Consider the following 26,694-nt stretch of genomic DNA (forward strand, 5'->3'; position numbering starts at 1 on the left):
TTATAGTGAAGATAGTCACTATATCCTACTAATATAGCCAGATTTTTACGCGGAGCTAGTTTAGCTAGGCGTTTATTAGTATGATAATAGGCTATAGATCCCCATATTTTAATATGGTAGATAGTAGGTTGTTTTCCTTTATAGATTTCATAGGGTGTTTTGAAATCTAGAGATCTATGAGGTGTACGATTATATATATAGACAGCGGCTAATAGCGCTTCGCCCTATAGATTTTGCTCAGCCTTTGAAGATATCAATAGGCTTCTTAGCTTATTCAGCAGCGTTAGATTAATTCGCTCTATTAGACCATTAGGTTCTTTAGTATATATAGGAGTATTTCTATGGATAATACCATATTTCCTTATATATAGAGCGAAATCGCTGTTGATATATTCTTTACCGTTGTTAGTAAAGATCTCTTTGATAGTAGTATCAATCTGATTTTTAGATAGATTCTTATATGCTTTAAACGCATTGAGCGCTTGATCTTTAGATTTCATCAGTTTGACTGATAGATATCTAGATTTCTTGTCTAGAAAGGTGATATAGTATTGATAGCCATCATAGGTTTTAGGGCTAATTGGCCCGCCAAGATCGCTATGAATCCTTTCGCCGATTCGATATTCAGTAGTATCGAAAGATCGTTTATTGATAGACCTATTATATTTTGATAGTAGGCATATCTCGCAGATATCTTCTATATATCTAGATATATCTTCCTTAGAGATATCTAGACCTATCTGCTTTAGAATCTTCTGAAGAGGATTAAATCCTATATAAGCTAGTCGCTCATGCTATAATTTAATAGTAGCTAGTTTACTAGCTTTTTGATCTGATTTTATGGCTAAGATAGCTTGATATCTTTCTAGTCCTTTAGGGCAGAGGATATCTAATTTAATCTTATATAGGCCTTCATGCTTAGTAGCTATAAAGATAGTAGTCTTACTAGATAGATTAGGCCTATTAAATAGGTCAGGCCTATCTAGTAGATTAGGTCTATAGATATCTTGATTACTAGAGATATCTCTAGTATAGATATAGGCCTTGTCCTTATAGAAGGTAGATACTATATCCTTTAGGCGATTAGTACTAAGGATATTGATGCCTAATTCAGGCATATATAAGACGTTTCGAAGTATATAGATATAGCCAGTATCAGATCTGACTATAGCGATGCCTTCGTATCTGATTTGAATAGATTGGGCTTTACCCTATATAACAGTTTTGTTTGTAGGCTAATAGCTATAAAAGTATTCTAATTTAGTTATAGCAGAGATTGTAGCAGCAGTATCAACTATAAATTCAATATCAGATAGGATAGATCTTTCATCAATCAATTTATAGATCTCCTTTATATCAATCTGATTTCGGTGGTTACTAGTATCAAATATACTATATATTTGATTAGTATATTGATCTGCTTTATAGGCCAGCTAGGTAGTATTTACCTTAGGCGATTTCATATCAATATCAATATCATCAAAATCAAGAGGGCTTTTGATGCTATCTAAGCTAGATTGGCCGGTTTGCTGAGATTGATCAGATTAGTTGCTAGATTGACTAGATTGGCTAGTTTGATCAGATTAGTAGATAGTAGCTATAATAGCCTTCTGGTTCTGTTGAGCATCAAGAGAGTATTCAGATTTCGGATACTTCTTGTTAAGATTTGGCTTAGCCTGTGTATTGATATTCGGTCTTTTAGGCTGCCAATTAAATGGTCTTTTCTCCGGATATAGATACCAGCAGTTAACGGTATCGTGTGTGGTAGTTAGGCAGTGGCTACAGAAGTGCCTATCAAAAGGTCTTTTCTTATAGGGCTTCCTGATACCACTAGGTTGGCTATTAGACAGCCAGCGCCTAGATATCTGCCTAGTAGGTTGATGCCTAGTAGATTAATAGCTAGGTCTTCTTTTTTGATGAAGATTCATATAGATATCTTCATGGTTATCTTGATATCCTCTAGCCTCATCAATCAGGCTAGTAAAGAGTGTATCTATAGTATAGCTCTTAGGATCTCTTCGAAGCGATTGTGTAATAGACTGAATGAAAGATCTATAGCCTTCATCTAGACTATTAAGGACCTAAGCTATAACTACCTGTTGTGGTAGGGCGATACCCTTAGAAGATAGATCCTCTACTAGGAATTTAACCTTGTTTAGGTAATCTTCGATAGTAGAGAAATCTGACGAGGTAGTATTGAATAGTTCCTTAAGAGTAAGGAACTCTGTTGTGAATCCCTTAGGATTATATAGCCTTTCGAGTATATTCCACGCTTTATAGGCTATATCTTCATCCTTGATATATAGTAGTGGGCCTTTCGAACTATATAGCCTAATATTAGCTACTGCTTGGCGATTGCTATCGTCCTTAGCAGATTTAGAAGATAAGATAGCATCTAATATACTATCTTTGGTAAATAGTGCTTTGATCTTCAATGCCCACTCAATATAGTTCTTAGTTCCCTGAAGGGGTTCTATATATATCCTTCTAATAGAAGAGCTTATGGCTGATTGGTAGATATATATAGATATAGGAACGTTGAAATATATAGGATAAAGAACTGGCAGATATCTCTTAGGTATAGAGATATATGATTCGGATATACGGATATATAATTCGGGTATACGGATATATAATCCGGATATACGGATATAAATCGGTAATGTTGTCTTCCTAATCAGGAAGGTAGATCAGGATGTTATTAGATCGCCTAAGGTATATCTTATATAATAAATATAAGTATATAACACTCGGGCTCATAACCTATGAGCAAGTGTAAGCGTATAGGAAGGATGATAGTATAGCAAACCTATAGATAGAGCTATATAGTATAGCTGGATCGTATAGAGAGGTTGATGGATTGAATAGCAGTAGGTAGGCTATCAAGAATAAATTCAGGACTTAGATTAAGAACTATCTGGCAGGGACTTTAGATCCTATTTATATTTGATAGATCCCTGTTTTCGGTGGCAACTAGCGACATAGTGGTGATTTCATTATGATGATCTTGTTTTCCATAAGATTCTATGATATCATATGGACTATCATAGAATTCTTTATGATTCTATCTATATCTGATACCCCTAATAGGTGTTACACTAGGGGGTATATCAACGATTTCATAGGTTGCCTAATCTATCAGGCTTTGATTTTCGTCCTGACAGGCCCTATAGCACTTATTCCTTTTAGCTGATTGTATAGCTTGATCAAAGGTAGAGGGTTCTTGATCAGTTCCTGCCGATAATATATAATCGGTAGGCTGATCGTTGATAATAGTCTTTATAAAATCTCCTAGTAGCGTATCTGATATAGTATATATATCTTCGCTATCTTTGGTAGATTTTAATGATGGGATTTGGATCTCTATCTTATGAGACGGATCCGCTGCTATAGTAGCTTCCTTACTAGCAGTTTGCTTAGTAGGCTTACTAGCTGATTTGCTAGTTTCTTTACTAGCTGATTTGCTAGTAGATAGGCTAGTAGATTTGCTAGTATATCTAGCAATCTTCTTTTTGATAGGGTTTGCTGCTTGTTTAGCAGATCTTTTCTTGATTCCTGGTTCCTGATTGGCTAGATCAGATTGATTCTTCAGGAATCTACCTTCTAAGATAGTAGGGTCTCTTGACTAAACTGTCTTCTTCTACTTTAGATTATATAGCTTATAGTGCTTCTGCTCACTATAGCTAATAACAATAGCTATAGATTTTCTTGGCGATAGCTTGCTAGGCAGGTTTTTGTTTGTATAATAGTAGGCAATAGATCCCTAGGTCTTTATATGCCTGATAGCAGGTAAGCGCTTATAATATATCTCATAGGGTGATTTGAACCCTAGAGCACTGTGTAGGGTTATATTATATAGATAGGTAGCAGCTAATAAGGCTTCTCCCTATATATCTTCTTTTAATCCTGATTGGATTAATAAACATCTAACCTTGTTCATAAGTGTCAGGTTTATGCGCTCAATTAGGCTATTTGGCTCTTTTGTATAGATAGGCGTAGTTCGGTGTATAATACCGTATCTTCCTAATAATATATAGAAGTTATTATTCACGTATTCAGTACCGTTATCGGTAAATATCTCTTTGATCTTCTTATTAAGCTGGTTTTCAACTAATTGCTTATATAAGGTAAATTTCTTAATAGCTTCGTCTTTTGATCGAAGTAGAGATATATATAGATATCTTGATGTTTTATCAAGAAACGTGATGTAGTAGCGATAGCTATTATAGGTCTTAGGGCTAATAGGCCCTCCAATATCGCTATATATTCTTTCGCCTATGCCGTATTCGGTAGCAGAAGTAGAAGATTTATTGATCTTCCTGTCATATTTTGACTATATATATATTTCGCATATATCTTGCATATAATCTCTTATCTCAGTATCAGATAGAGATATATCGGCCTGGCTTAGTAGCCTTTGTAGTAGTATTAGGCCTATATAGCCTAATCTATTATGCCAAAGTTTTAAACTAGTAATATTGCTAGTACTTTAGATAGATTGATCTTGATCGATTTTTTGATCAGAATCTACCTTATGTGGCTTTGTATACATCACATATAGGGTAGTTCGATATAGATTATCTTGCTTATGCCCAATCAGCATAATATTTCGATATTGATCGAAAATAGTGGCCTTTTCTCTATTAAATAGAGATACTGAATTTTTCAGTGTATGTGTGCTTAATATATTGATTCCTAATTGTGGGATATAGAGTATATTAGTCAATTTATAGACTAGATTAGTATTTATCTAGAAGATAATATCTCTAGCAAGATCGATAGATAATCTTTGTGCATTTCCCTATATAACAGTTTTATTAGTTTTATATACACTATCAAACAAATCCAATTTAGATACTGCATATATAGTAGTAGCTATATCAATAATAAAAATCACTTTTGTAGTAGAAAGATCTGAATTTATCAGATTATATGTACTTTCTATAGTGATATCAGAATTGGTTTCTTGGTTTGTTTTGATAGGTAGATAAATTACCTGATTAGTTTTATGCGAGAACTCATCGCAGAGTGAGAGACTTCTTGGTGTATTCACTATAGATTTATTACTCAGATTTGAGTAGTCTCTTATTAGGTTTTGATCATCAAAGATTAGTAGGCTATACCTGATTAGCTATGCCTCTGTTATAGGTATATCAGATTCTATCTGATAATCTGATCGATAGTTAATTAGACTAATCGGTGTATAACAGATATCACCGTCAAGATTAATTGGATTATTAGCTAATAGGCTAGTAGGCAGTAGGTTGCTAGCCGAGGTTTCTTGATGTTCAGCTTCTGCGGGGTAATCTGTTATATAACTAGTGACGTGGATTTCTTCCTCGTTAGATTGCTTATTAAGCATTGCTGTGATCATCTTCTTTTGTTGATTAAATCTTTAATTATTTTGATTGGATCTAGGCTAATTTACCCTAGGTATCTAATTAGCTAGTCTGCTAGAAGGATGTAGATACTAGCAATCTGCTACTGTATGGCTTCGCATATTACAATGCGTATAGTATTTACTAGAATTTAACAATTTTTTCTATGGTTTTTTGCTAATTCGACGATTTTGATTAGCCTAACGATTTTTTGAATAGTGCTTTACCTGATAATTAGGCTTGCGATAAGCCTGATATTTGTTCTATCGATTAGGCTGATGGCTATCAGCTATAAAGATTTGTTCGCTTGATTGAATATAACTACGCGATTCGTTAATCAGATTGGCGAATAACGATTTAATCGTATAAGAATCAGAGTCTCTACGAAGAGATTAAATAATATTTTGAATAATCAGTGCGTATAATTAGTCAAGATTGTTGAGAACCCATACGAATACGATTTGCTTTAGGAAATCGATTCCTAGGCTTGCTAGTTCGATTAGCAGGCGTCTTATCTTAGTGAGATAATCATGTATGCTATCGAAATCGCCTAATTGACTATTGAATAGGCTTTTTAATACAAGGAATTCGGTAGTAAAGCCTTTAGGTCGATATTAGGTAGCCAAGGTAACCTATGCTTGGTAGGCCGATGTGGTATCTCCTAACTAAAAGAGTGGGCCATCTTTGCATAATAGCTTGATTGATGATAGAGCGTCTCGATTTATCTAATCAATAGTTTTGAATTTATCAGATAGAATAACTAGCTCATTTTGGCCTATCTCAGCAGGGCTAGTAGATCTTGTAGGTCTACCAGATCTTCTTCCTAACTAAATCGTAGTATTTCTACAATCAGGTAATCGTTGATCAGGTGGTAGAGCAATTGCTTTTTTATAAGACTAGTGTTGATTAGGAATCTAGCCTTGCTGAATAGCAGGAAGCTTTGTGTAATTATATAGAATCGTATCGATCAGTCTCTCTTGATCAAGAATTGCCTTGATTCGGATAGACCAGGCAACATAATTTCCTTCTCCTTTAAGAGGATCGATATTGTGTTTGTTGATTATTTTGAGTTCAAAAAACTTGATTGAATATTTGAAAAATGATTGTTTTTGTCAAGAAAGTTGAGATTTCTTAGTTTTCGTATAGAGAAGTAGACGCGACCGGTAAAAATCGAGTATAAATTTTTGAAAATAAGAAGTCGGAGGAGCTTTTTGTTTCTCTTTAAGAGAGAGAAGTTTCTCTTAAAAGTAAAGGATTCTTCGTTGAAGATAGAAGATTGAAGAAGTGGTATAAGCCGAATTGAAGTAGGATCAATTCGGGCTTATAACCTGTGAGCAAGCGATGCTGCGCAGGTTAGGTAGAGAGGAAGTAAGATTAATTGATCTTCTTCCTTTAATTGAATAGGAAGGATAAAATTAATTCGGCTTAGAATCATAAGATGAGAGAAAAGTAAAGTAGGACTAAAGCTTGGTTGATTGTATTGAATCTTGCTTGTATGTATTGAACATGATTTTTGTAGAGAAAACAGGGCTTATTTATAATCAATCTTTATCAAACCTCTTTTGCATGTGATCGTTCTAGATCCTAGATCTAGATGTATGATGATCTCATGTAGACAGATAGTGATCTCATGTAGTAGCTGTTTGATCGGTGGTTGCTTGATTGTACGATGTTATTGATCGTAGTGATGATGTAGATCGTATACAATAGTATACGTCTTCTACGATATTATTGACCGTAGTGATGATGGTATAGCGATGTCATTGACCGTAGTGATGATGGTATAGCATAAAGCTTATAGAGATTCAGCCATCTTGTATAGGCCTTATGAATCTGGCTTGATATGCTGTATGGCGGTCTGGCTTGATAACATCCTGCCCTATATCTCACACATCATCCTTCCTATACGCTTACACTTGCTTATAGGTTATGAGCCCGAGTGTTATATACTTATATTTATTATATAAGATATACCTTGGGCGATCTAATAATATCCTGATCTACCTTCCTGATTAGGAAGACAACATTACCGATTTATATCCGTATATCCGGATTATATATCCGTATACCCGAATTATATATCCGTATATCCGAATTATATATCTCTATACCTAAGAGATATCTGCTAGTTCTTTATCCTATATATTTCAACGTTCCTATATCTATATATATCTACTAATCAGCTATAAGCTCTTCTATTGGAAGGATATATATAGAACCCCTTTAGGGAACTAAGAACTATATTGAGTGGGTATTGAAGATCAAAGCACTATTTACTAAAGATGGTATATTAGATGCTATCTTATCTTCTAAATCTGCTAAGGACGATAGCAATCGCTAAGCAGTAGCCAATATTAGGCTATATAGTTCGAAAGGCCTACTACTATATATCAAGGATAAAGATATAGCCTATAAAGCGTGGAATATACTCGAAAGGCTATATAATCCTAAGGGATTCATAACAGAGTTCCTTACTCTTAAGGAACTATTCAATACTACCTCGTTAGATTTCTCTACTATCGAAGATTACCTAAACAAGGTTAAATTCCTAGTAGAGGATCTATCTTCTAAGGGTATCGCCCTACTATAACAGGTAGTTATAGCTTGGGTCCTTAATAGTCTAGATGAAGGCTATAGATCTTTCATTCAGTCTATTACACAATCGCTTCGAAGAGATCCTAAGAGCTATACTATAGATACACTCTTTGCTAGCCTGATTGATGAGGCTAGAGGACATCAAGATAACCATGAAGATATCTATATGAATCTTCATCAAAAAAGAAGACCTAGCTATTAATCTACTAGGCATCAACCTACTAGGCAGATATCTAGGCGCTGGCTGTCTAATAGCTAACCTAGTGGTATCAGGAAGCCCTATAAGAAAAGACCTTTTAATAGGCACTTCTATAGCTACTGCCTAACTACTATACACGATACCGTTAACTACTGGTATCTATATCCGGAGAAAAGACTATTTAATTAGCAGCCTAAAAGACCGAATATTAATACACAGGCTAAGCCAAATCTTAACAAGAAGTATCCGAAATCTGAATACTCTCTTGATGCTCAACAGAACCAGAAGGCTATTATAGCTACTATCTGCTAATCTGATTAAACTAGCTAATCTAGTCAATCTAGCAACCAATCTGATTAATCTTAGCAAACCGGCTAATCTAGCTTAGATAGTATCAAAAGCCCTCTTGATTTTGATGATATTGATATTGATATGAAATCGCCTGAGGTAAATACTACCTAGCTGGCCTATAAAGCAGATCAATATACTGATCAAATATATAGTATATTTAATACTAGTAACCACCGAAATCAGATTAATATAAAGGAGATCTATAAATTAATTGATGAAAGATCTATCCTATCTGATATTGAATTTATAGTTGATACTGCTACTACAATCTCTGCTATAACTAAATTAGAATACTTTTATAGCTATTAGCCTACAAACAAAACTGTTATATAGGGTAAAGCCTAATCTATTCAAATCAGATACGAAGGCATCGCTATAGTCAGATCTGATACTAGCTATATCTATATACTTCGAAACGTCTTATATATGCCTGAATTAGGTATCAATATCCTTAGTACTAATCGCCTAAAGGATATAGTATCTACCTTCTATAAGGACAAGGTAACAGATCCTAGTGTATCCGATGAGAAAGGATCCACATAGGACGTTAGGATGGCCAGTCAAGATAGAAGTTCTTCTAGCGAATAGGACCAAGATAAGACGGATGGACCTTGAATTCATAAGATCTTCTCTAGGTATGACGGTCAAACGAGATCAATAGGATAGACTGAAAAGTGCATTGAATCTCTACTGCTAAACTAGTAAGCGAATGGGTGTTTAAGTACACGATTGGGGCAGTTTAGGTAGCAGGAAATAGACCAAATCAATGATCTAATCGATGATCCGATCATATATCGATGATCTGACTAATTGATAAATTAGGAAAGAGCTAGATGTTAGAATCCGTGGCCTAGATTGGCCGATTTGCCATTGTAAAACTCTCTGTTGAAGAGGTATATATAGAGGGGTCCTTCTGCGGGAAAAACGATGGTCCGGTCCGGGCCGTTGGCCGGCGGGCCGCTGGTCAACCAACTTTATATAGCCATATAGGCTAACACACCCCCGCAGGTCTTCAGATCGATAGGCCTAGTAGATCTAACTAGATCAGATAGGTCCTGATAGGCCCTAATGAGATCTGATGAGCTGGAGTGGTAAGAATTCTATGCCAATCTGTTTGACAAAAGCCTTATGTTTCTGGCGGCTAAGCGCTTTGGTTAACCCATCAGCAGGCAGATCGGACGATTTCAACCATTCAATGCGTAGGCGTTTAGCCTGTATCTCTTGGCGAATCCAAAGACGATGGATATCAACGTGCCTGAGCTTGGTTTGAAAGGTTGATTTCTCTCGTGTAAGTAGGTCGATCGTCTGCTTATTATCGCATTGGATTATATCTTGATGACCAGGATCGAATCTAATGAATTTGAATAGCCGTTTCATCCAATAGGATTGCCTAGCTGCGTGGCTAAGCGCGAGTAATTCGGCTTCCGTGGTCGATGTGGTGATAGTCTTCTGCTTAGTAGCCTTCTAATCGATTGGGCCACCGAATAAGCAGAAGATGAAGCCTTCCGAGCTCTTTCGGTCAAGATTATCAGCAAAGCTGGCGTCTGAGCAGGCGGTATAGGCGGTTGTCTCGGCTGTTTCTTCTTTCTTGCCGTCGAAAAGGATAGCTAGGTCTTTCGTCCTATACAGGTATAAAATCAGGTAATCGGCCGCGTCTAGATGGCGATCGGTGCATCTAGTAAGCGATCGTGCCAGAAATTGATTGGCAAAGGCTGAATCTGGCCTAGTCCAAACGGCAGCGAATAGGGCCGATCCACACTTCTGTTGGTAAAGGTTGACTAGCCTAGGATTCGGTGGATCTTCACTAGGCTGAATTGATGAAAGATCAGATGGTAAGGGGGTAGCCGGTGGCTGCTTGCCAAGCAGATTGAATTTGCTGGCAATCTTTTCAATATAGGCACCTTGGCTAAGCCAGGTTTTTCTTGATGGCCTATTTCGGGTGATTCTGACCCCGATGAATTGGCTAAGTTCACCAATATGCTTCATTTCGAATCTGTCCTCGAGCGATTGCCTAATTCGGTAGGCGTGGGTAGCTTCGGACGCATGGTAAACAGCCAGGAAATCATCAACAAACACCATCACAACCACATAGCTATCAGTATATAGGGCAGGATCCTCTGGGCACGAGCGGAGACCGACGGCAGTAAGCACCTTTCTAATATCATCTTCCCACTTCTTACCAGAGATTCTTAGGCTATACATAGCTTTCTTAAGCTTTAGGATCCTTCCGGTAGATCCTAGGCCTGGTAGGAAGCGGCAGAAGACGTCCTGGTCCAATCGGCTATTCAGAAAGGCGTTGACCGTATCCATCTGAAAGATCTCAAGGTCGAATTTAGTCATCAGAGCTATAAGCGTGCGGAAGGTCCTAGCAGCCAGCGTACTAGTCCTAGCGTCTTGGAGATCAGGTAATTGTATATCGCCTCGCACACACAATCTAGCTTTGAACCTAGTCAGATTGCCTAATTGGTCTGATTTATAATCGAAGACCTAACGCATATAAATTAATTAGTACCTAGGGCAATCTCTCTGGTTAGCTGATTGGCCATACTTATTCAGATAAGCTTGGTTAATGAGATAGGCAGATATCGGTTCGAAGGCCTGTATATCTAGAAGCTTCTAAAATTCGACCTGCATAGCCTGTTTGAATTCACGCCGATATAGGTGATTATGCAGATAATAGTAGTCTTCTAGCGGTGGTAGCAGAGATGAAATCGACAGAGGTTTTGGAAGGATCTGATTAGCCGAGAACGCATAGAAATACGCGGCTAAAGCGTGCTGGCGCTTGTCATCGTGGCCATTATTAGACGAATCCTCCCTTTCGTGCTTGCCTAGATTCGATAGGAGATAGGCAGAGTAGTCGAAATCGGAATTATCTACTAGAACAATTGGCGAAGGTAGGCGGTCAGGGACGTTAATATCAGGATCGTCCGATTTAGGAGATTCAATAGCAGATTCGATAGGGGTAGGTAGTAGATCCCCTAGGATTTGGTCGTTTTGATCGTTTTCAATAGGAATTGAATTGCCTATATCTCCACCCCCGTGGCTAGATGGGTCCTCTCGCTGTTGATTGGTTGGTTCAGGCACATCTATCTTATCTAGGATCTGTGAGGCAGTTGCATCATCAAGGATTTGGAGCCGTTAGGACGAATCGTCAAAGATTTCTATGCGATGAGGAGGGCTTTCGTCGCTATAGAAACGCGTTTCATCGAATTCAACGTCGCGTGCGCGGACGATTCGGCGCTTCGAGGGTATCCAAATTCGCTATATATTAGATGCATCGTAGCCAACAAGATAGCTAATAGCCGCTCGAGGGCTCATCTTCGATAGCCGCGGGATATTAGTGATCCTGACGAAGGCTTTGCATCCAAAGATTCGTATATTGGATAGATCTGGCAGTTGCTTCAACCAATAAGGGGCCTTCTGGCCAAGATAGCCAGCTAGGGCTTCAGATAGCGATTTCCAATCTAGTAGGCGGTGTGGGATCCTATTTTGAATATAGATAGCAGTGAGAGAGGCCTCATTCCAAAGATAGGTCGGTAAGCCAGCATCCTAGATCATCTGCCTAGCTATAGTGGTTATAAGCGCTCCGTAGCGCTCTACATAGGGGTTTTGAGATGGTTGATAAGGCGGAGAAAGCTCTAGATTTAGACCACGTGCCCTAGATTCGGCCGAAAGGCCTGGTAGGAGGGCGGTCTCACCGTCGGTGTGCACTATTTGGACCTTTAGGTCGAATTGGGTCTCAATAAATTGAATCTGGCCGAAAAGGGAAGTAGCCGAAAGGGTCTTATCGGTAAGATCCTCGCCAATTTGATATCTCGTGACAGGATCCACGCAGTGAGATAGATATCTAGTCCTAGCTAGAGAAGGCGATTGGTGGATTAGGTCCTAATGAGTAGATTCGAAAGGCCTAGTAGATTCGATAGGTCGACGAGATATCTGTTGTTTGGCCTTTGAAACCTTACAAGCCTCACAGATATCAGCTAATTCGGCAGTTGCTGCGGTAAAATCGATTGTGATATTAGACGAGTGGTCGGCTAGGTGGGATAGGACCTCTTGGTTCACATAGCCTAAACGCCGGTGCTAAAGGTCAATTGGTCCTTTTGCTCGATTAGGTGTGTAAGAAGATAGACTAAATTAGCCGAAATCGTCCGTTAGATCAATAGGATCTAGCATGGTAGGAATCCTAGAGATCTGATTGGCTGAATTGGTAGGCGATTCGATAGCTATACCGTCAGGTGTTGATAGATTCCACTTGATAAGATAGAGACCAGATTTGCCATTTAATCGGCAAACAGGTTGGCCGTTCGAATCCTGCAGTAGGCTATCCTTTCCATGCAGAAATAGACCTCCGTTAGCAGCTTTCTCGGCAGATAGGAGATTTAGGTAGAAACCAGGCGCGTATGCCACATCAATTAGGGCGATTTTGGTTCTATCTAGGCTATCTGTAGGCCGGAAGCTCGTTTTTCCGAAGCCTAGGATGGCAGTTTCCGTGTTTCCCACTCTAACAGAGGAAGGTGCCGGTTGATAATCGGTTAAGAGGTCTAGGTTGTTGCAGATATGTAGGGTTGACCCAGTGTCAAAATACCACACATCGTTGGCCGGTTAGTTAGTGTGAATCGAATTATATGCACGATTAGCCTGAAGAAGAGACGAAAGCTTCTGTTTAGGGATATACGTGCCAAACGCAGCCCTAGTAGATTCTTCATCTAATCTAGCCGCTGGCGGATTGGCTGAATCGGTCGAATTAGATTGGTGCCTAGCAATCGTGCGCTTATAGGCGTTTCTGAAGGTGAAGCTTTTGTATGCATTCTGAAATCGCTCTTCTGCTGCTGGATTAGGTTTCCAATTAGGTGGTCTAACCGATGGATTGACGTATGCGCATTTATCGAATTTATGATAGCCATCGTTTAGGCCACTTTCGCATAGGCAAAGGCGCTTCTGGCGACTAGGTCGGCTAAATTGGCCAGATTGGTCAGAATTAGTAGGCGAATTGCTGCTATTGACGCTATCCGCTTTCGTCCCATCAGGATTTCTGCCCTGGAAGGTCGTCCTATAGGCAAATCTACCCTGGTGAATTGGCGGAGATAGCCGAATTGATTCCGAATAGAGGTTGATGAGGGCGGGGAACTGTGGCAATTTGCTAGTTGAATAGACACCGCTTTGCTCATAGATTCGATTTATCCAAATCGTATAGAAGCTAGGCGACAGAGGCGCGATAGCCTCTAGGAATTCATATAGAATCCGCTTAGTATCGTCAAATTCAGATAGGCCAATTTCTTTAGCTTCTGTATAGCAAACTAGCTACTTTTGGACCCACGAATCGTAATTGGACCTAGGTAGCGCTTGCGTGCGCAGATTAGACCAAGTTCTTGAGATCTAGCGCTTTCGTGACGAATTAGTAGGCGCATATATTAGACGAAACATGTCAATTACGTCACGTAGGTTGGCCTGAGACAGGATCAATCGCTTATTATTAGTAGAAACTGAATTGCGAATTCCCTGTTTCAGACGATCTACCCCTTTCTAGTAGTAACGGAAGCGATTTAGCTAGCGGTTATACTCGCGAGAGATCAGATTATATCTCGTAAGCGCTTCGCCGGCTAGATTAGGAAGGTCCGCTAGGTCGATTTCGGGATAATCGGGTTCTAAAGGGGGCTTCCTAAGACTTTCAACTAGCACCTCAGGGTTGATATAGTCCCATAGACCCCACGTAACCGCTTAGTCCTTCACGGCTGTATACCACTGAATCCAATCGGCAGAGGTCTTCAGATAAAAGACCAACCAATTAGCTTCTGTAGCCATGATGAAGAGTGAGACGGAAGTAAACGATAGTTCGATGAAAAGTAAAAAAGCAAGGATAATAGACGGATGCGACCGGTCGAGGGCGTAGCCAAGCTGGTTTGGCCGAAAGAAGCCGTCCGGTTAATTCGAAGTCTATTTAGTCAGAGCGATCGGGCTCATAACTAACAGATCCTAGTGTATCCGATAAGAAAGGATCCACATAGGACGTTAGGATAGCCAGTCAAGATAGAAGTTCTTCTAGCGAATAGGACCAAGATAAGACGGATGGACCTTAAATTCATAAGATCTTCTCTAGGTATAACGGTCAAACGAGATTAATAGGATAGACTGAAAAGTGCATTAAATCTCTACTGCTAAACTAGTGAGCGAATAGGTGTTTAAGTACACGATTGGGGCAGTTTAGGCAGCAGGAAATAGACCAAATCAATGATCTAATCGATGATCCGATCATATATCGATGATCTGACCAATTGATAAATTAGGAAAGAGCTGGATATTAGAATCCGTGGCCTAGATTGGCCGATTTGCTATAGTAAAACTCTCTGTTGAAGAGGTATATACAGAGGGGTCCTTCTGCGGGAAAAACGATGGTCCGGTCCGGGCCGTTGGCCGGCGGGCCGCTGGTCAACTAACTTCATATGGCCACATAGGCTGACACAAGGCCTATATCTATACTAGAGATATCTCTAGTAATCAAGATATCTATAGACCTAATCTACTAGATAGGCCTAACCTATTTAATAGGCCTAATCTATCTAGTAAGACCACTATCTTTATAGCTACTAAGCATAAAGGCCTATATAAGATTAAATTAGATATCCTCTGCCCTAAAGGACTAGAAAGATATCAAGCTATCTTAGCTATAAAATCAGATCAAAAAGCTAGTAAACTAGCTACTATTAAATTATAGCATAAGCGACTAGCTTATATAGGATTTAATCCTCTTCAGAAGATTCTAAAGTAGATAGGTCTAGATATCTCTAAGGAAGATATATCTAGATATATAGAAGATATCTGCGAGATATGCCTACTATTAAAATATAATAGGTCTATCAATAAACGATCTTTCGATACTACTGAATATCGAATCGGCGAAAGGATTCATAGCGATCTTGGCGGGCCAATTAGCCCTAAAACCTATAATAGCTATCAATACTATATCACCTTTCTAGACAAGAAATCTAGATATCTATCAGTCAAACTGATGAAATCTAAAGATCAAGCGCTCAATACGTTTAAAGCATATAAGAATCTATCTGAAAATCAGATTGATACTACTATTAAAGAGATCTTTACTGACAACAGTAAAGAATATATCAACAGCGATTTCGCTCTATATATAAGGAAATATGGTATTATCTATAGAAATACTCCTATATATACTAAAGAACCTAATAGTCTAATAGAGCGAATTAATCTAACGCTACTGAATAAGCTAAGAAGCCTATTAATATCTTCAAAGGCTGAGCAAAATCTATAGGGCGAAGCGCTATTAGCCGCTGTCTATATATATAATCGTATACCTTATAGATCTCTAGATTTCAAAACACCCTATGAAATCTATAAAGGAAAACAACCTACTATCCACTATATTAAAATATAGGGATCTATAGCCTATTATTATACTAATAAACGCCTAGCTAAACTAGCTCCGCGTAAAAATCTGGCTATATTAGTAGGATATAGTGACTATCTTCACTATAAGCTATATGATATAAAGCTACAAAAGACTATATAGACTAGAGATGCAGTTATCCTAGAAGGAAAATTCTTAGATACGTATCTAACTAAATCTAAATCATCTGCCTATCTAGATGATTCAGAATCAATTGAAATTGACCATACTATAAAATCTCAATCGCAAATCGAGGCATGCCCAAATTATAAAATCGAGATTCAAATACCGGCACAAAAAGATAGAAACTATCTATCTAAAGATCTATCTAAAGATCTATCTAAGGATCTAGCTAGAAATCTAGCTATAAAATCATCAAAGGATCGTCTATATAATATAGATAAAGCCTTTATATATAGTCTTGATCAGACTACTATAGCTAATCAACTAAAGAAGCTATATAATAAGTAGATAGATTATATCCTATCTGTATCAGTTCTAGCAGAACCTAATAGTTTCGAGGAAGCTATGAGATCTACTAATAGAGATCTCTAGTACCAGGCCTGCTTAGATGAAAATAATAAGCTATTAGCGTAGGATACCTATGAAATTATTGATATACCACCTAATATCATACCTATAAAAGGTAGGTAGGTATTCAAAAAGAAACCTATAAAGAATCCTGATACTATTAAATCTAACTATATCACTAATAAGAATCAATCTATTAGATATAAAGCTAGATAGGTTATACAAGGATTCTATCAAAAGCTAGGAGTTGATTTCCTAGAGACCTTCTTAACTACTGCTAGAACAGAGACTTGGCATATGATTCTAATTATAGCCGTTAATAAAGGATGGTCTATAATATAGTACGATGTTAAAAATGCATTCGTACATACTGATATCGATACTGATATCTATACTATATTACCTAAGGGTCTATATAATAACCCTATATATTCTAATAAGTGTTGCCATCTAAAGAAGGCACTATATAGCCTAAAGCAATCGCCTAGGCTATAGAATCAGTTCTTTAGGAAAATAGCTAAAGGACTAGGATTCTATATACTACCTTATAATGAAGGAGTATATATTAATAAACAATCTAAAGCTATATTAATAGTTCATGTTGATGATATACTAGTTATACATCAAGATAAGAACTATATCAAAGAAATAGCTAAACAATTTAATATATATATTAAACTAGAAGAACTAGGTGATATATCTACCTTTCTAGGTAATAATATATATATTGATCACCTAGCTAAAAAGATATATATAGATCAAAAAGACTATATATATAAGCTACTAAAGAAATTCAATATATATGATTATAAACTAATCAAAATACTAGGAGAACCAGGTATTAGATTGTATAAGAATCCTGATTAATCTAATGATAAGATTATAAATCTATATCAACAAGAAATTAGATCACTTCTATATACTAGCCTAAAGACTAGGCTAGATATAGCTTTCCTGTTAACTACTGTGCACGCTATATAGCTAATCCTGGCTAAGAACATATAAATACACTACTGAAGATATAGAGATATCTACTATATAGGCCTAACTTAGGCCTATTATATAGCTGTCAGGGCGATAGCTTATATTTAAAAGGATACTCTGATGCTAATTGGGCAGGCGATCTAGATGGTAGGCGATCTACCACTGGATACCTATTTAGCCTATCTAGCGATCTAGGGCTAAATAACCCTATCTCGTGGAACTCACAATTACAGAAATCCGTGGCTGTTAGCAGCTGCGAAGCTGAATATATAGCTATGAAAGAAGCTGTTATGGAAGCTATCTATCTAGCTAATATATTCAACTATATGAATGATCAACTAGATCTAGGATATCTACTAGATATCCCTACTATCTTAGTTGACAACGAATCTGCCATCAAACTAGGTCAGAATCCTGAGTTCCATAAAAGATCAAAACATATAGATATCCAATATCACTATATAAGAGAGGCTATTCAAGAAGAAAAGGTTAAATTGACCTATATCAATACCAAAAGCCAATTAGCTGATCTATTAACTAAAAACGTTGACAGAGTGGCATTTAAAAAGCTGGTCAACCTAGCTAATCTAGTGAATATTGATGAATTAACTAAGATAGCTAAGTAGAGCTATCTAGCTATCTATCTGTCTATCTACCACTAATCTATATATTGGCCATATATAGATTACGGGGGAGTATCGGATATAGATAGAATCATAAAGAATTCTATGATAGTCCATATGATATCATAGAATCTTATGGAAAACAAGATCATCATAATGAAATCACCACTATGTCGCTAGTTGCCACCGAAAACAGGGATCTATCAAATATAAATAGGACCTAAAGTCCCTGCTAGATAGTTCTTAATCTAAGTCCTGAATTTATTCTTGATAGCCTACCTACTGCTATTCAATCCATCAACCTCTCTATACGATCCAGCTATACTATATAGCTCTATCTATAGGTTTGCTATACCATCATCCTTCCTATACGCTTACACTTGCTCATATCCTTCCTATTCAATCAAGAGGAAGAAAGATCAATCGATCTTATTTAATCATCTTTAATTTATCTTCCTCTTTACCAACCTGCGCAGCATCGCTTGCTCACATTCTAGCTAGGGTTATTGTCAGGAATAGGCCCTATATATAGTAAGTATATTAACAGCATATACCTCTTGGAAATATACTATATACGTATCCTAGGAGAGTATCAGGGTTAGTCGCGTTTAAGACCGTGTTATTGTCGAATTCAGCCCGGGTTAGACCCAGGCCAGGGAAGAGTCTAAGGTTAGATATATTGATGATCTGGAACTATTCAGTATATACAGAATATATAGAGAAACGCGTTAGAGAGTAGAGTAAACAGGTGTTCTTACCTTGTGTAAACAAAGTTAGTGGTGAGGGAAGAAAAAAGAAGGATGTTTGTGTTGCGTTGTTGAAGATATATCTCTCATTTCTTTGTTGACACTTTTGTATTGTAACTTTACACAATCCGTATTTTTCTTTTAAAACCTATAATTTATTAGTATTAAGGCTACGCCTTTTATATTATTATAAATAAATTATATAAGGAGCTATAGAGATTATAATATATAGAGTTATATAGAGTTATATGGAGTTGTATAGAGTTGTATAGAGGTATGGGGCGTTTTAGTAAGGTTAGGGGTTTAACTTTAGTTGGACCCTGTATAAAATACATAAAACTAGACATAAAAGCTCATCGGGACCTAAAATATTTTGGGTCCCGGTGAGATCCGGCACCTCATCGGGACCCAAAATTAGTCAGAAATCTTTTGGGTCCCGTTGAACTCTTTTTGGGTCCCGCTGAGCTGGAACCCGGCTCAAGTGATCAGATCAGGGAGGCTGTGGTCAGGCTTAGTGAGCAAATCAGGATGCTCGGATAGGGCTCAGTGAGCAGGTTACCCTGATTACGTAATGATCACTGAGCAGCTCAGGCTGATCAGGGGCGTGCTCAATTCTACTCAGGGAGCAAAAGCGGCGAGGGGGTGAGCACTAGAACGGAAGGAGACCGCCAAGCGTTGCCAGACATTTTCCGGTATATATGAAAACTTTTCAGCGTGAGTCGCAAGTCAGCGAGCACCCCGCTTCGTCTCTTGGTCTTGGAGCCAATCAAATTAAGACTCAAACTTTGATGCGTTTTCTGCAGACTTGCGTGCTGATAGCCACTGGAATAACTAGATTGGAGTTGATCAACTCGCTTTGCGACTTCTATTAGATTCGTACTAGCGCTTCATAAGATCGGGGTGACTCGGCTATACAAGCTGGCAAGAGGCGAATGGCAAACAAGAGAGCACACCGTTGTGTATAAGTCCCTCGTAGTAACTTGAGGCTCATTGATTACGATGATTAGCTATTGAATCGGCATTCATAACTTGAGTCAGGCGGCAGTCACTCCGATATCGTCCTCATCACCAATATGGACATGGTTGAGGTTTCCGCGAGCCGCTGGTGCCACAGAAAGACGGTCAAATGCTGTTTGGTGAGCATCATGACTGGGGTTACGTTCGTGACCTTGATATTTGTTAGTTGACATGAGAAGGAAGTTTCCGGTCTAGTACAACATCCCTTCTCTTTAACTCGGGCAGATTATCGTTATAACTACATTATCCCCGTCGACGTTCGCAAGTGCCGCAAAGCGGCCCAACACCATCGCAACGAATTCTCGACTTTCGACAGGTATTACATGCCTGGTTGACCGGTCTTCGACGTGCACATCTTGGCAGTGAGGGCATGATCCTCAAAAATGATCAGTCTGGCCTTTCCTCGCCAGAATAAGGACCTGCTATCGACGTGGATGTAGTCAATCCGAGGGGCCTTAGACATTTTTGTGATTGAACACACTTTGATGCTCAGGATTGGATCTGTCGTCCTACACGGGATTGATGCGGATAATTAAGATCACGTGCCGGGTTTGTCTAGGGAGAAAGTGGGGATCAACGCAGTAGAAAGATACAAGTAGGAGGCTTCATAAAAGGATTTGGGGATAACTCTGGTTGCACTTCTGTCAAAAGGTTTGCCTTGATCGAATCGGCAGCGAACCCCCTATCGCAAATGCAAATGCGGTGCGCTAGAAAAAAATATATACAGAAATTCGACTTTTCATAAACCTCCACTCTAGTCCGCCATCTCTTCAATTGACGGTTTGTCTGTAGACTTGGAAGTGATTCCGCCCATGAGCTGTCCAAGAAGGTCCGAGTCTCCCTTGTCTTTGGACATCTGCGAGTCTCCGTCAGGGCCTTCATCATCACCCTCATCGGCACTAGATGAATCATCATTCTCGCCACGTTTCTCCTCAAGGACTCCTAATCCGAGATTCTACAAACAGACAGTCAGCACTGGAACTTTGACCCAATAAAGGAAGGGAAGAACGAGTTCCACCTACCATCTCAATATAATCTTTGCCATCGTCGTTGACAGAATCCAAAACCATATCTTGGCCCCTGCCCGCTGCGATTTCCTTTCCAAATCCTCATTCGCATTTTTCATCTTCGGCAAAAAGCTCGACAAGCGCGACAACAGGTCTGAGCCTCCTTCCATGGAATGTATGTTGGGCTTAGGACGACCAGCGATATGAGGCATTGACGGGGCGGGGGCGAGGGCGGGGATCGTGGTATCGTGGTCGCCATGCAGCTCTTGATCTTCTTCTTCTTCGCTATATTCCTCCTCGCTTTCACTTTCTGAGGATGAAGAGCCGGAAGATGATGTTGGGTCGTCGTCTGAAGCAAGCGCGCCCCGTTCGTAGTGGTCTTCTGTTGGGTTGGAGGCTGTCGCTCTCATGGTGGCAGTAGCTTATATGGTTTCCGTAGAAGATAATAGTCTATGTTCGTTTTCCAATGCCCTCTTCTTCCGTGATGACCGGGGGGACGAGATGTCTTCAGATGTGGTAGAAGGAATTAGAACTCGTTTGCAAGGCGGAGGTGTGATACGTGAAAAATCGGCCGCGGAGATTTTGAGGAGATAAGCGGAATATGATAGGTAGGCGACTTTGATGAAGTATTAGAAGGTAACTGGGTATTGGTTTCGACGTTGGACAATTGTTGTGAAAAAGTCGAGTCGCATGGGCTGGCGATTTCAACTTTTTGGGTGGAGCTGGACCCGATAACGATAACGCTAAGTCTAAATCGCGGCTAACCGCTTTAGTACGTGCAACTGTATCACAAGCCGGCTTAGTTGGATCATCACCACAGCCACATGCTATGGACTTTGATTTCATACATCTAGTCGTACACGATTAATATTACATAGAGAGATAGATCTCCAACCTCCAAAATATAGCCATACTCTGACCAAAGCTTAGCTCTTGTCACTTCTACCGGCTTCGGCTCCTTCTGCGACTGCGACTGCGGCTTCTTCGTCGGCTTCGACTTCGACTTCTCCGACGACTGCGACTGCGGCGACGATTCCGGTGGTCATCTGAGTCCTTAACAGTTTCTGTAGAAGCTGAGGGTTCAGCTTCGCCTTCCTTGCCCGTCTCTCGTGTGGAGTCCTTTGCCCGCTCGGAACCGGGAATGTATCGGTCAATCTCACCGCGGTCTCGGTCTCGCTCCTGGGATCGGACTCGGCGTCTTGGTGACCGACTACGAGTGCTTGTCATAGGCACATAGCGGTCGATGTCTAGAGAACCGGGAGAAGCCCGTCGTGGGGGTGATCGGCGACGGGACCGTGACCTCCGCCGCGCGTTTGACCTAGAACGGGAGCGTCTCCTGGCAGCAGCAGATCGTGAACGTGAACGGGGGCGCTCCCGACTGCGATGTCGCTGGCGGGATCGCGAGCGTGAGCGTCGATGGGAGGGAGATCGAGAGTGTCGAGCTCGTCGAGGGCGATAATCGTCACCACCACGATCCCGATCTCGACTTCTATCGCGGCTACGATCAGCGCGGCGCCGGTCGTGATCTCGTTCGCGAGATCTGGATCGCTTGGGATCACGGTCCCTATCTCGATGTCTCTCTCTGTCCCTTTCAGGACTGCGGTCCCTTTCGCGTTCGCGATCACGGTCTCTCTCCCGTCCTCCTCTGCCGGCTGACCGGCTACGGCTGCGCCGTGCAGGTCGATAGCTGCGTTCCTCGCGGAAATCACGGAAGTCACGGTACCCACGACGCTCCTCCATCGAGCGGTCTCGAGATCTTACGGACCCATCCCGGGAGCGATCGCGGCGGCGTTCAGGATCGTAACGAGATGTGTGTCGTCGACGAGAACGGCTTCGGCTGCGGCTTCGATCTCTAGTGTGATGTCGAGTGCGATCAGAGCGGTCGATGGCGGAGTCGGCCCTTCTGGAGTTTCTTGATAGACTGGGAGCTCTGGTGGAGGCGGTGGAATTCTTGGCTGGCGCAGTAGAGGGAGGCGGCTTGAGGCCGTTTTCAATAGCTTCGGCTTCTTCGAAATCAAACTCGCGCTTTTGTCGAGCCTTGGCTGCAAGCTCTTCACCTTCTTTCAGTAGCATTTGTAATGCAGCCTCTTCCAGTGACTTTTCATCCACGGCAGGGAGTATTGGTGCAGGAGTTGGGTCTTTAGATGCGGTGGATTTCTCTCGTTTCGGATCCCGACTACGGGGGGACAGTCCACGATCAGACCGATATGTCGGGGAGCGATCGCGGTAACGGTCTCGATCACGATCCCAGTCACGGTACCGATCTCGATCCTCTCGCCTCCTTCGTTCGTATCGCTCTTCCCTCTCCCGATCTCGTTGCTCGTCGAGTGCCCTTTGTTCCTCACGCATGCGCTCACGTTCGGCCCGTCTTTTATCGTCGATCTCTTTCCTCCTAGCCCTCTCTTCCTCTTCCTTTTGTCGCTCCAGTTCACGCTTCTTCCGTTGTTCCTCCTCCTTAATGCGCTTTTGTTCGTCCTCGAGTTCTTTTTGTTTGCGCATTTCTTCGCGCCATATCTTCTCTCGCTCATCGCGTTTGACTTTGACATAGGCTTCGTAGTCCTCGTCTGTTTTGCTGCCAGAAGCTTCCTCTTTGGAAGCGGCCTCTTCGCCGATCTCTTCGCGGCGAATCGCGCGGACTGCGTCCAGAATGTCTTGAAGATGTCTCGACGCTAGTTGATCAATGGAATCCTCGACGTTTTTGTAGACATCGCTCCGGTCGACAGCACCCTCGATAAGTGTCGCAGCTTTGCCTCTCTCACGGGAAAGATGGGCAGGTTCGCGTTCAATCTCCGACTCGGCCAATGCTATCAATTGGTTCGTGAAATTGGACTTCGGATCCTGTGCAGATCTATTAGCACTTTGAAGATGAAAGGTAGACACAGAGCCCATCTTTTCGTCCGGGTTTGGCCATACTCCATCGTTAAATTCAGCCCAAATTAGTTTCCGAATGCTGTCAAATCCGCCTTTCTTCTTAAATGAGTGGAGCAGTTTGTCGATTGCCGCATGTTGCGTGGCAGAAAGCGGAAGGTCTTCAGCCTTGAACTTTTTGCGCTTCAAAGATTCTATGTCAATCGAGCGCCTCTTCGTGCCCATCTGCACGTCCTCCATGGCCTCGTCGGTGGCCATCGTGGACTTGTAGGGACGAGGACAGGGACGAGAAGAAAGTCGCGTGAAGACGATAAGCGATAACATGGAGATGCTCGGAGGAAGGTTATTCCGTGCTTAGAACTGCGGGTTGCTGATTTGCTTCAACCTCCTGCCGCCCCCAGTGCGACTTCACGACCCGTGCGACCCCATCAATTCCGACTCCGGGCGACGCTTTAGTGTGACGGTACAGACCTTCCACCTCTACTGTCTGTCTTAAAGCCAGCCAAATATCCCAATCACTTCTATCCGTCCACGTCCGACCCACAACCATGGTCCACAAAGTCCTCTTCTGGAGCGGCTTCGGTGCGTGACATACCTCCCCCTCAATCACCTCGCAACCGCCCTTTCCCGTGCCAAATCTGTTTTGAAACATCGAGTGTGGTGCTGTGAAATTATATGTGAGGCAACAATGCTAATATTCTCGCGCTTCCACAGGCATTGCCATCCGCCTTTGGCAACTCGGAATCGAGATGCGCCCCATCCTCGCCAAAGAATCCCTCTGGGTCTACCCTCTTTTCGCTGGTGTCGGTGGCAGCTTCGGCTACTGGATGCAGGGTGTTGAGAACCGTCAGCTCAAGATGCTCGCTCAGCGACGAGAGGCCATCCTCGAGAAGCGCCGACGACGGGATGAGCGGGAAGGAACCAGCAAGCTTGAGGAGGGTGCTGTTCTGGCCGCCGCCTAATAAGCGGCTGGTCTGCGTTATATTTGGTGAATAGCGAGGAGATGAGCATTGCGTGTGTATTTCTTTTATTCCTGACATGTACCAAAATTCCACGGTTTGATATTTGCATCCAACCTCGGGAAGTCTTCGCGGATGATAATCCGGCAGCGTTTATGCGCTGTAGAAAATGAATTAGACTTGCCTTTCCAACTTTCTAAAATCATTTGGCTGTGCTATATACATACCTTGTCTCTTTAACCCTCAGCCTAGTCTAATGCAGGTACCTGATAGGTAGGACGCAAGTGATATCTAGGGATCGGAATCAAGCTTGAACTCCAAGGATGTAATTTGCAGGGGTATATTTCTAAATGTGATTGCATACATTGCACATAGATGTCCCAACAGATGAGCGAACTAGGGCCTTTCAATGGTAAATTGGAGGGAAACCTCCCATTTCTGGCCGCCAGTGCCATAACCCCCGCCGAGTCGGTTTCGAATCAAGCTGGAGATCTTCTCTCTCAGGCGAGATATTGTGTCCTCGGTTCCACCAACACGAACTTTTAGATTGGCCATGCAAAGGCCGTAATGGACCTGCCAGAAGCGTGCATCATCGACCCCAAACACAGCCGGGTCTGCCTCAATGTCTTTGATAACCTCCGTCACGCCTTGGCCCGAATAGGACATCAGCAGCATAGAGCCCAGAGTTTTCACCAGATGCACGCCGAGAACACACATGGAGATAGCAATAGTGCCAGAAAGGACCTTGTCTAGCCAGTCATAAATTCGAATCGAGACCAACGGCAGCAAAAGCAGGAGAGCCGAGCAGGAGAGGGTCAAGAAATGAGACGGATTGCTCAAAACCGATGGAAGAGACTCAATGTACGCAAAGCGCATGGCCTTCCCAATCCGTGCATGATTCTTGAGTCCGATGGCAGACACCAATGTCGAAGAAATAGCCAAGACGGCTGTGATATCGACACTTCCCACAGAGACCCGGTCATGGTTATGAACATGGTGGGGTTCGTGACCAGCCTTCTCAAGGAAGTGTTGTAAATTATGAGAGATCAAATCCAGGCCCATGAACAGGAGCAGAACACACATCGCAAAGCCAGCAAGAACCTCGGCTCGCTCCAGGCCAAATGGATGGCGGATACTAGATCGCTTCCATACTTCAAAGTTTCCAAGAACATCTACGGCCACACAAAGGAGAGCCCCCAGTGAGTCGAAGAGAATCAAATGGGATAATGCCGTCATGGCTAGCGACCCATGAGCGGTCCAAAGTGTATATGCCGCCACGAACATGTGGCAAACACTCCACCAAAAGCGTGTCTTCTGGTCCCTTGACATACTAGCACGGCATTCTTTCAATGTTGGAATTGGCAACGAGTTTGGCAAAGCAAACGGTGCCCGCGGGGGAGGTTCGAGGAATATCTGGTGTGAGATACTACTGTGCTTGTATTTGTGGCCACGACGCTGTCCAATGTTCTGTCGCACGGAATGAACATGTTAGAATTGCATCCACAGATATCACGAACGGCTTCGAACATACCGATTTGACTACTGGTCCCTTTGCCATAACAGTCGTATTGAAGTTGAATGGTCCAGCGGCAGTCGAGTCACTCGCGCCATTCTGTGCTGACGTGACATTATCTGAAGGTCCAGGGCTCAAGCTGAATGAAGATTTGGTCGGGCTTAGACGGTCCCCGTTTCCAGGGTCTAGCGATACGCTCCTAGGAAACGTATCGCGCAGTGGTGACAAGGCGTCGCGATCAAGCGCGACTCCTGACTTGATATAAGGCGCATTGTGATCTCCGGCCTCGTCTGATGGTGGTGTCGGGGTGCGTGGCGGGATAGGAAGAGGGAAATTCGAAGCCATTGAGATGGCCTTGCGAACACACACTTCCGTCGAGGATGACCAGGCGGGGGAACGCATTGACATGAAGCTCCGAGGGAAAAGGAGATAGCGGAGGCGATTGCGGCCTGAAAGAATAGGTGTCTTTGGGCAAGCGGAAGGGGCGGGGAGGCGACTGGTCTCGA

General features: G+C 41.5%; 4 protein-coding genes across 4 annotated transcripts; 1 reads left to right on the plus strand and 3 right to left on the minus strand.

Annotated features, from left to right (window-relative positions):
- Nucleotides 1-20,595: 20,595 nt before the first annotated feature.
- N7458_006578 (NOPCHAP1/New4 family protein) lies at nt 20,596-21,258 on the minus strand (the record flags this gene model as incomplete). The annotated part of the gene is made up of 3 exons (XM_056909960.1): nt 20,596-20,796; nt 20,864-20,921; nt 20,987-21,258. The coding sequence occupies 3 exons, from the start codon at nt 21,256-21,258 to the stop codon at nt 20,596-20,598; spliced, it is 531 nt and encodes a 176-aa protein (XP_056765664.1).
- An 837-nt stretch (nt 21,259-22,095) lies between these two features.
- Nucleotides 22,096-23,974, minus strand: N7458_006579 (BOD1/SHG1 domain-containing protein; the record flags this gene model as incomplete). The annotated part of the gene is given in 3 exon segments (XM_056909961.1): nt 22,096-22,582; nt 22,610-22,751; nt 22,771-23,974. The coding sequence occupies 3 exon segments, from the start codon at nt 23,972-23,974 to the stop codon at nt 22,096-22,098; spliced, it is 1,833 nt and encodes a 610-aa protein (XP_056765665.1).
- A 290-nt stretch (nt 23,975-24,264) lies between these two features.
- N7458_006580 (putative NADH-ubiquinone oxidoreductase 14 kDa subunit) lies at nt 24,265-24,678 on the plus strand (the record flags this gene model as incomplete). The annotated part of the gene is made up of 2 exons (XM_056909962.1): nt 24,265-24,298; nt 24,431-24,678. 2 exons carry the CDS (start codon nt 24,265-24,267, stop codon nt 24,676-24,678), a joined length of 282 nt encoding a protein of 93 aa, XP_056765666.1.
- Nucleotides 24,679-25,071: 393 nt separating this feature from the next.
- On the minus strand, nt 25,072-26,533 carry N7458_006581 (cation efflux family protein family; the record flags this gene model as incomplete). The annotated part of the gene is made up of 2 exons (XM_056909963.1): nt 25,072-26,142; nt 26,207-26,533. 2 exons carry the CDS (start codon nt 26,531-26,533, stop codon nt 25,072-25,074), a joined length of 1,398 nt encoding a protein of 465 aa, XP_056765667.1.
- Between the last annotated feature and the right edge of the window lie 161 nt (nt 26,534-26,694).

Source organism: Penicillium daleae (assembly GCF_028827525.1).
Source record: "Penicillium daleae strain IBT 16125 chromosome Unknown utg000006l_segment0_segment0, whole genome shotgun sequence".
NCBI lineage: Eukaryota > Fungi > Ascomycota > Eurotiomycetes > Eurotiales > Aspergillaceae > Penicillium > Penicillium daleae.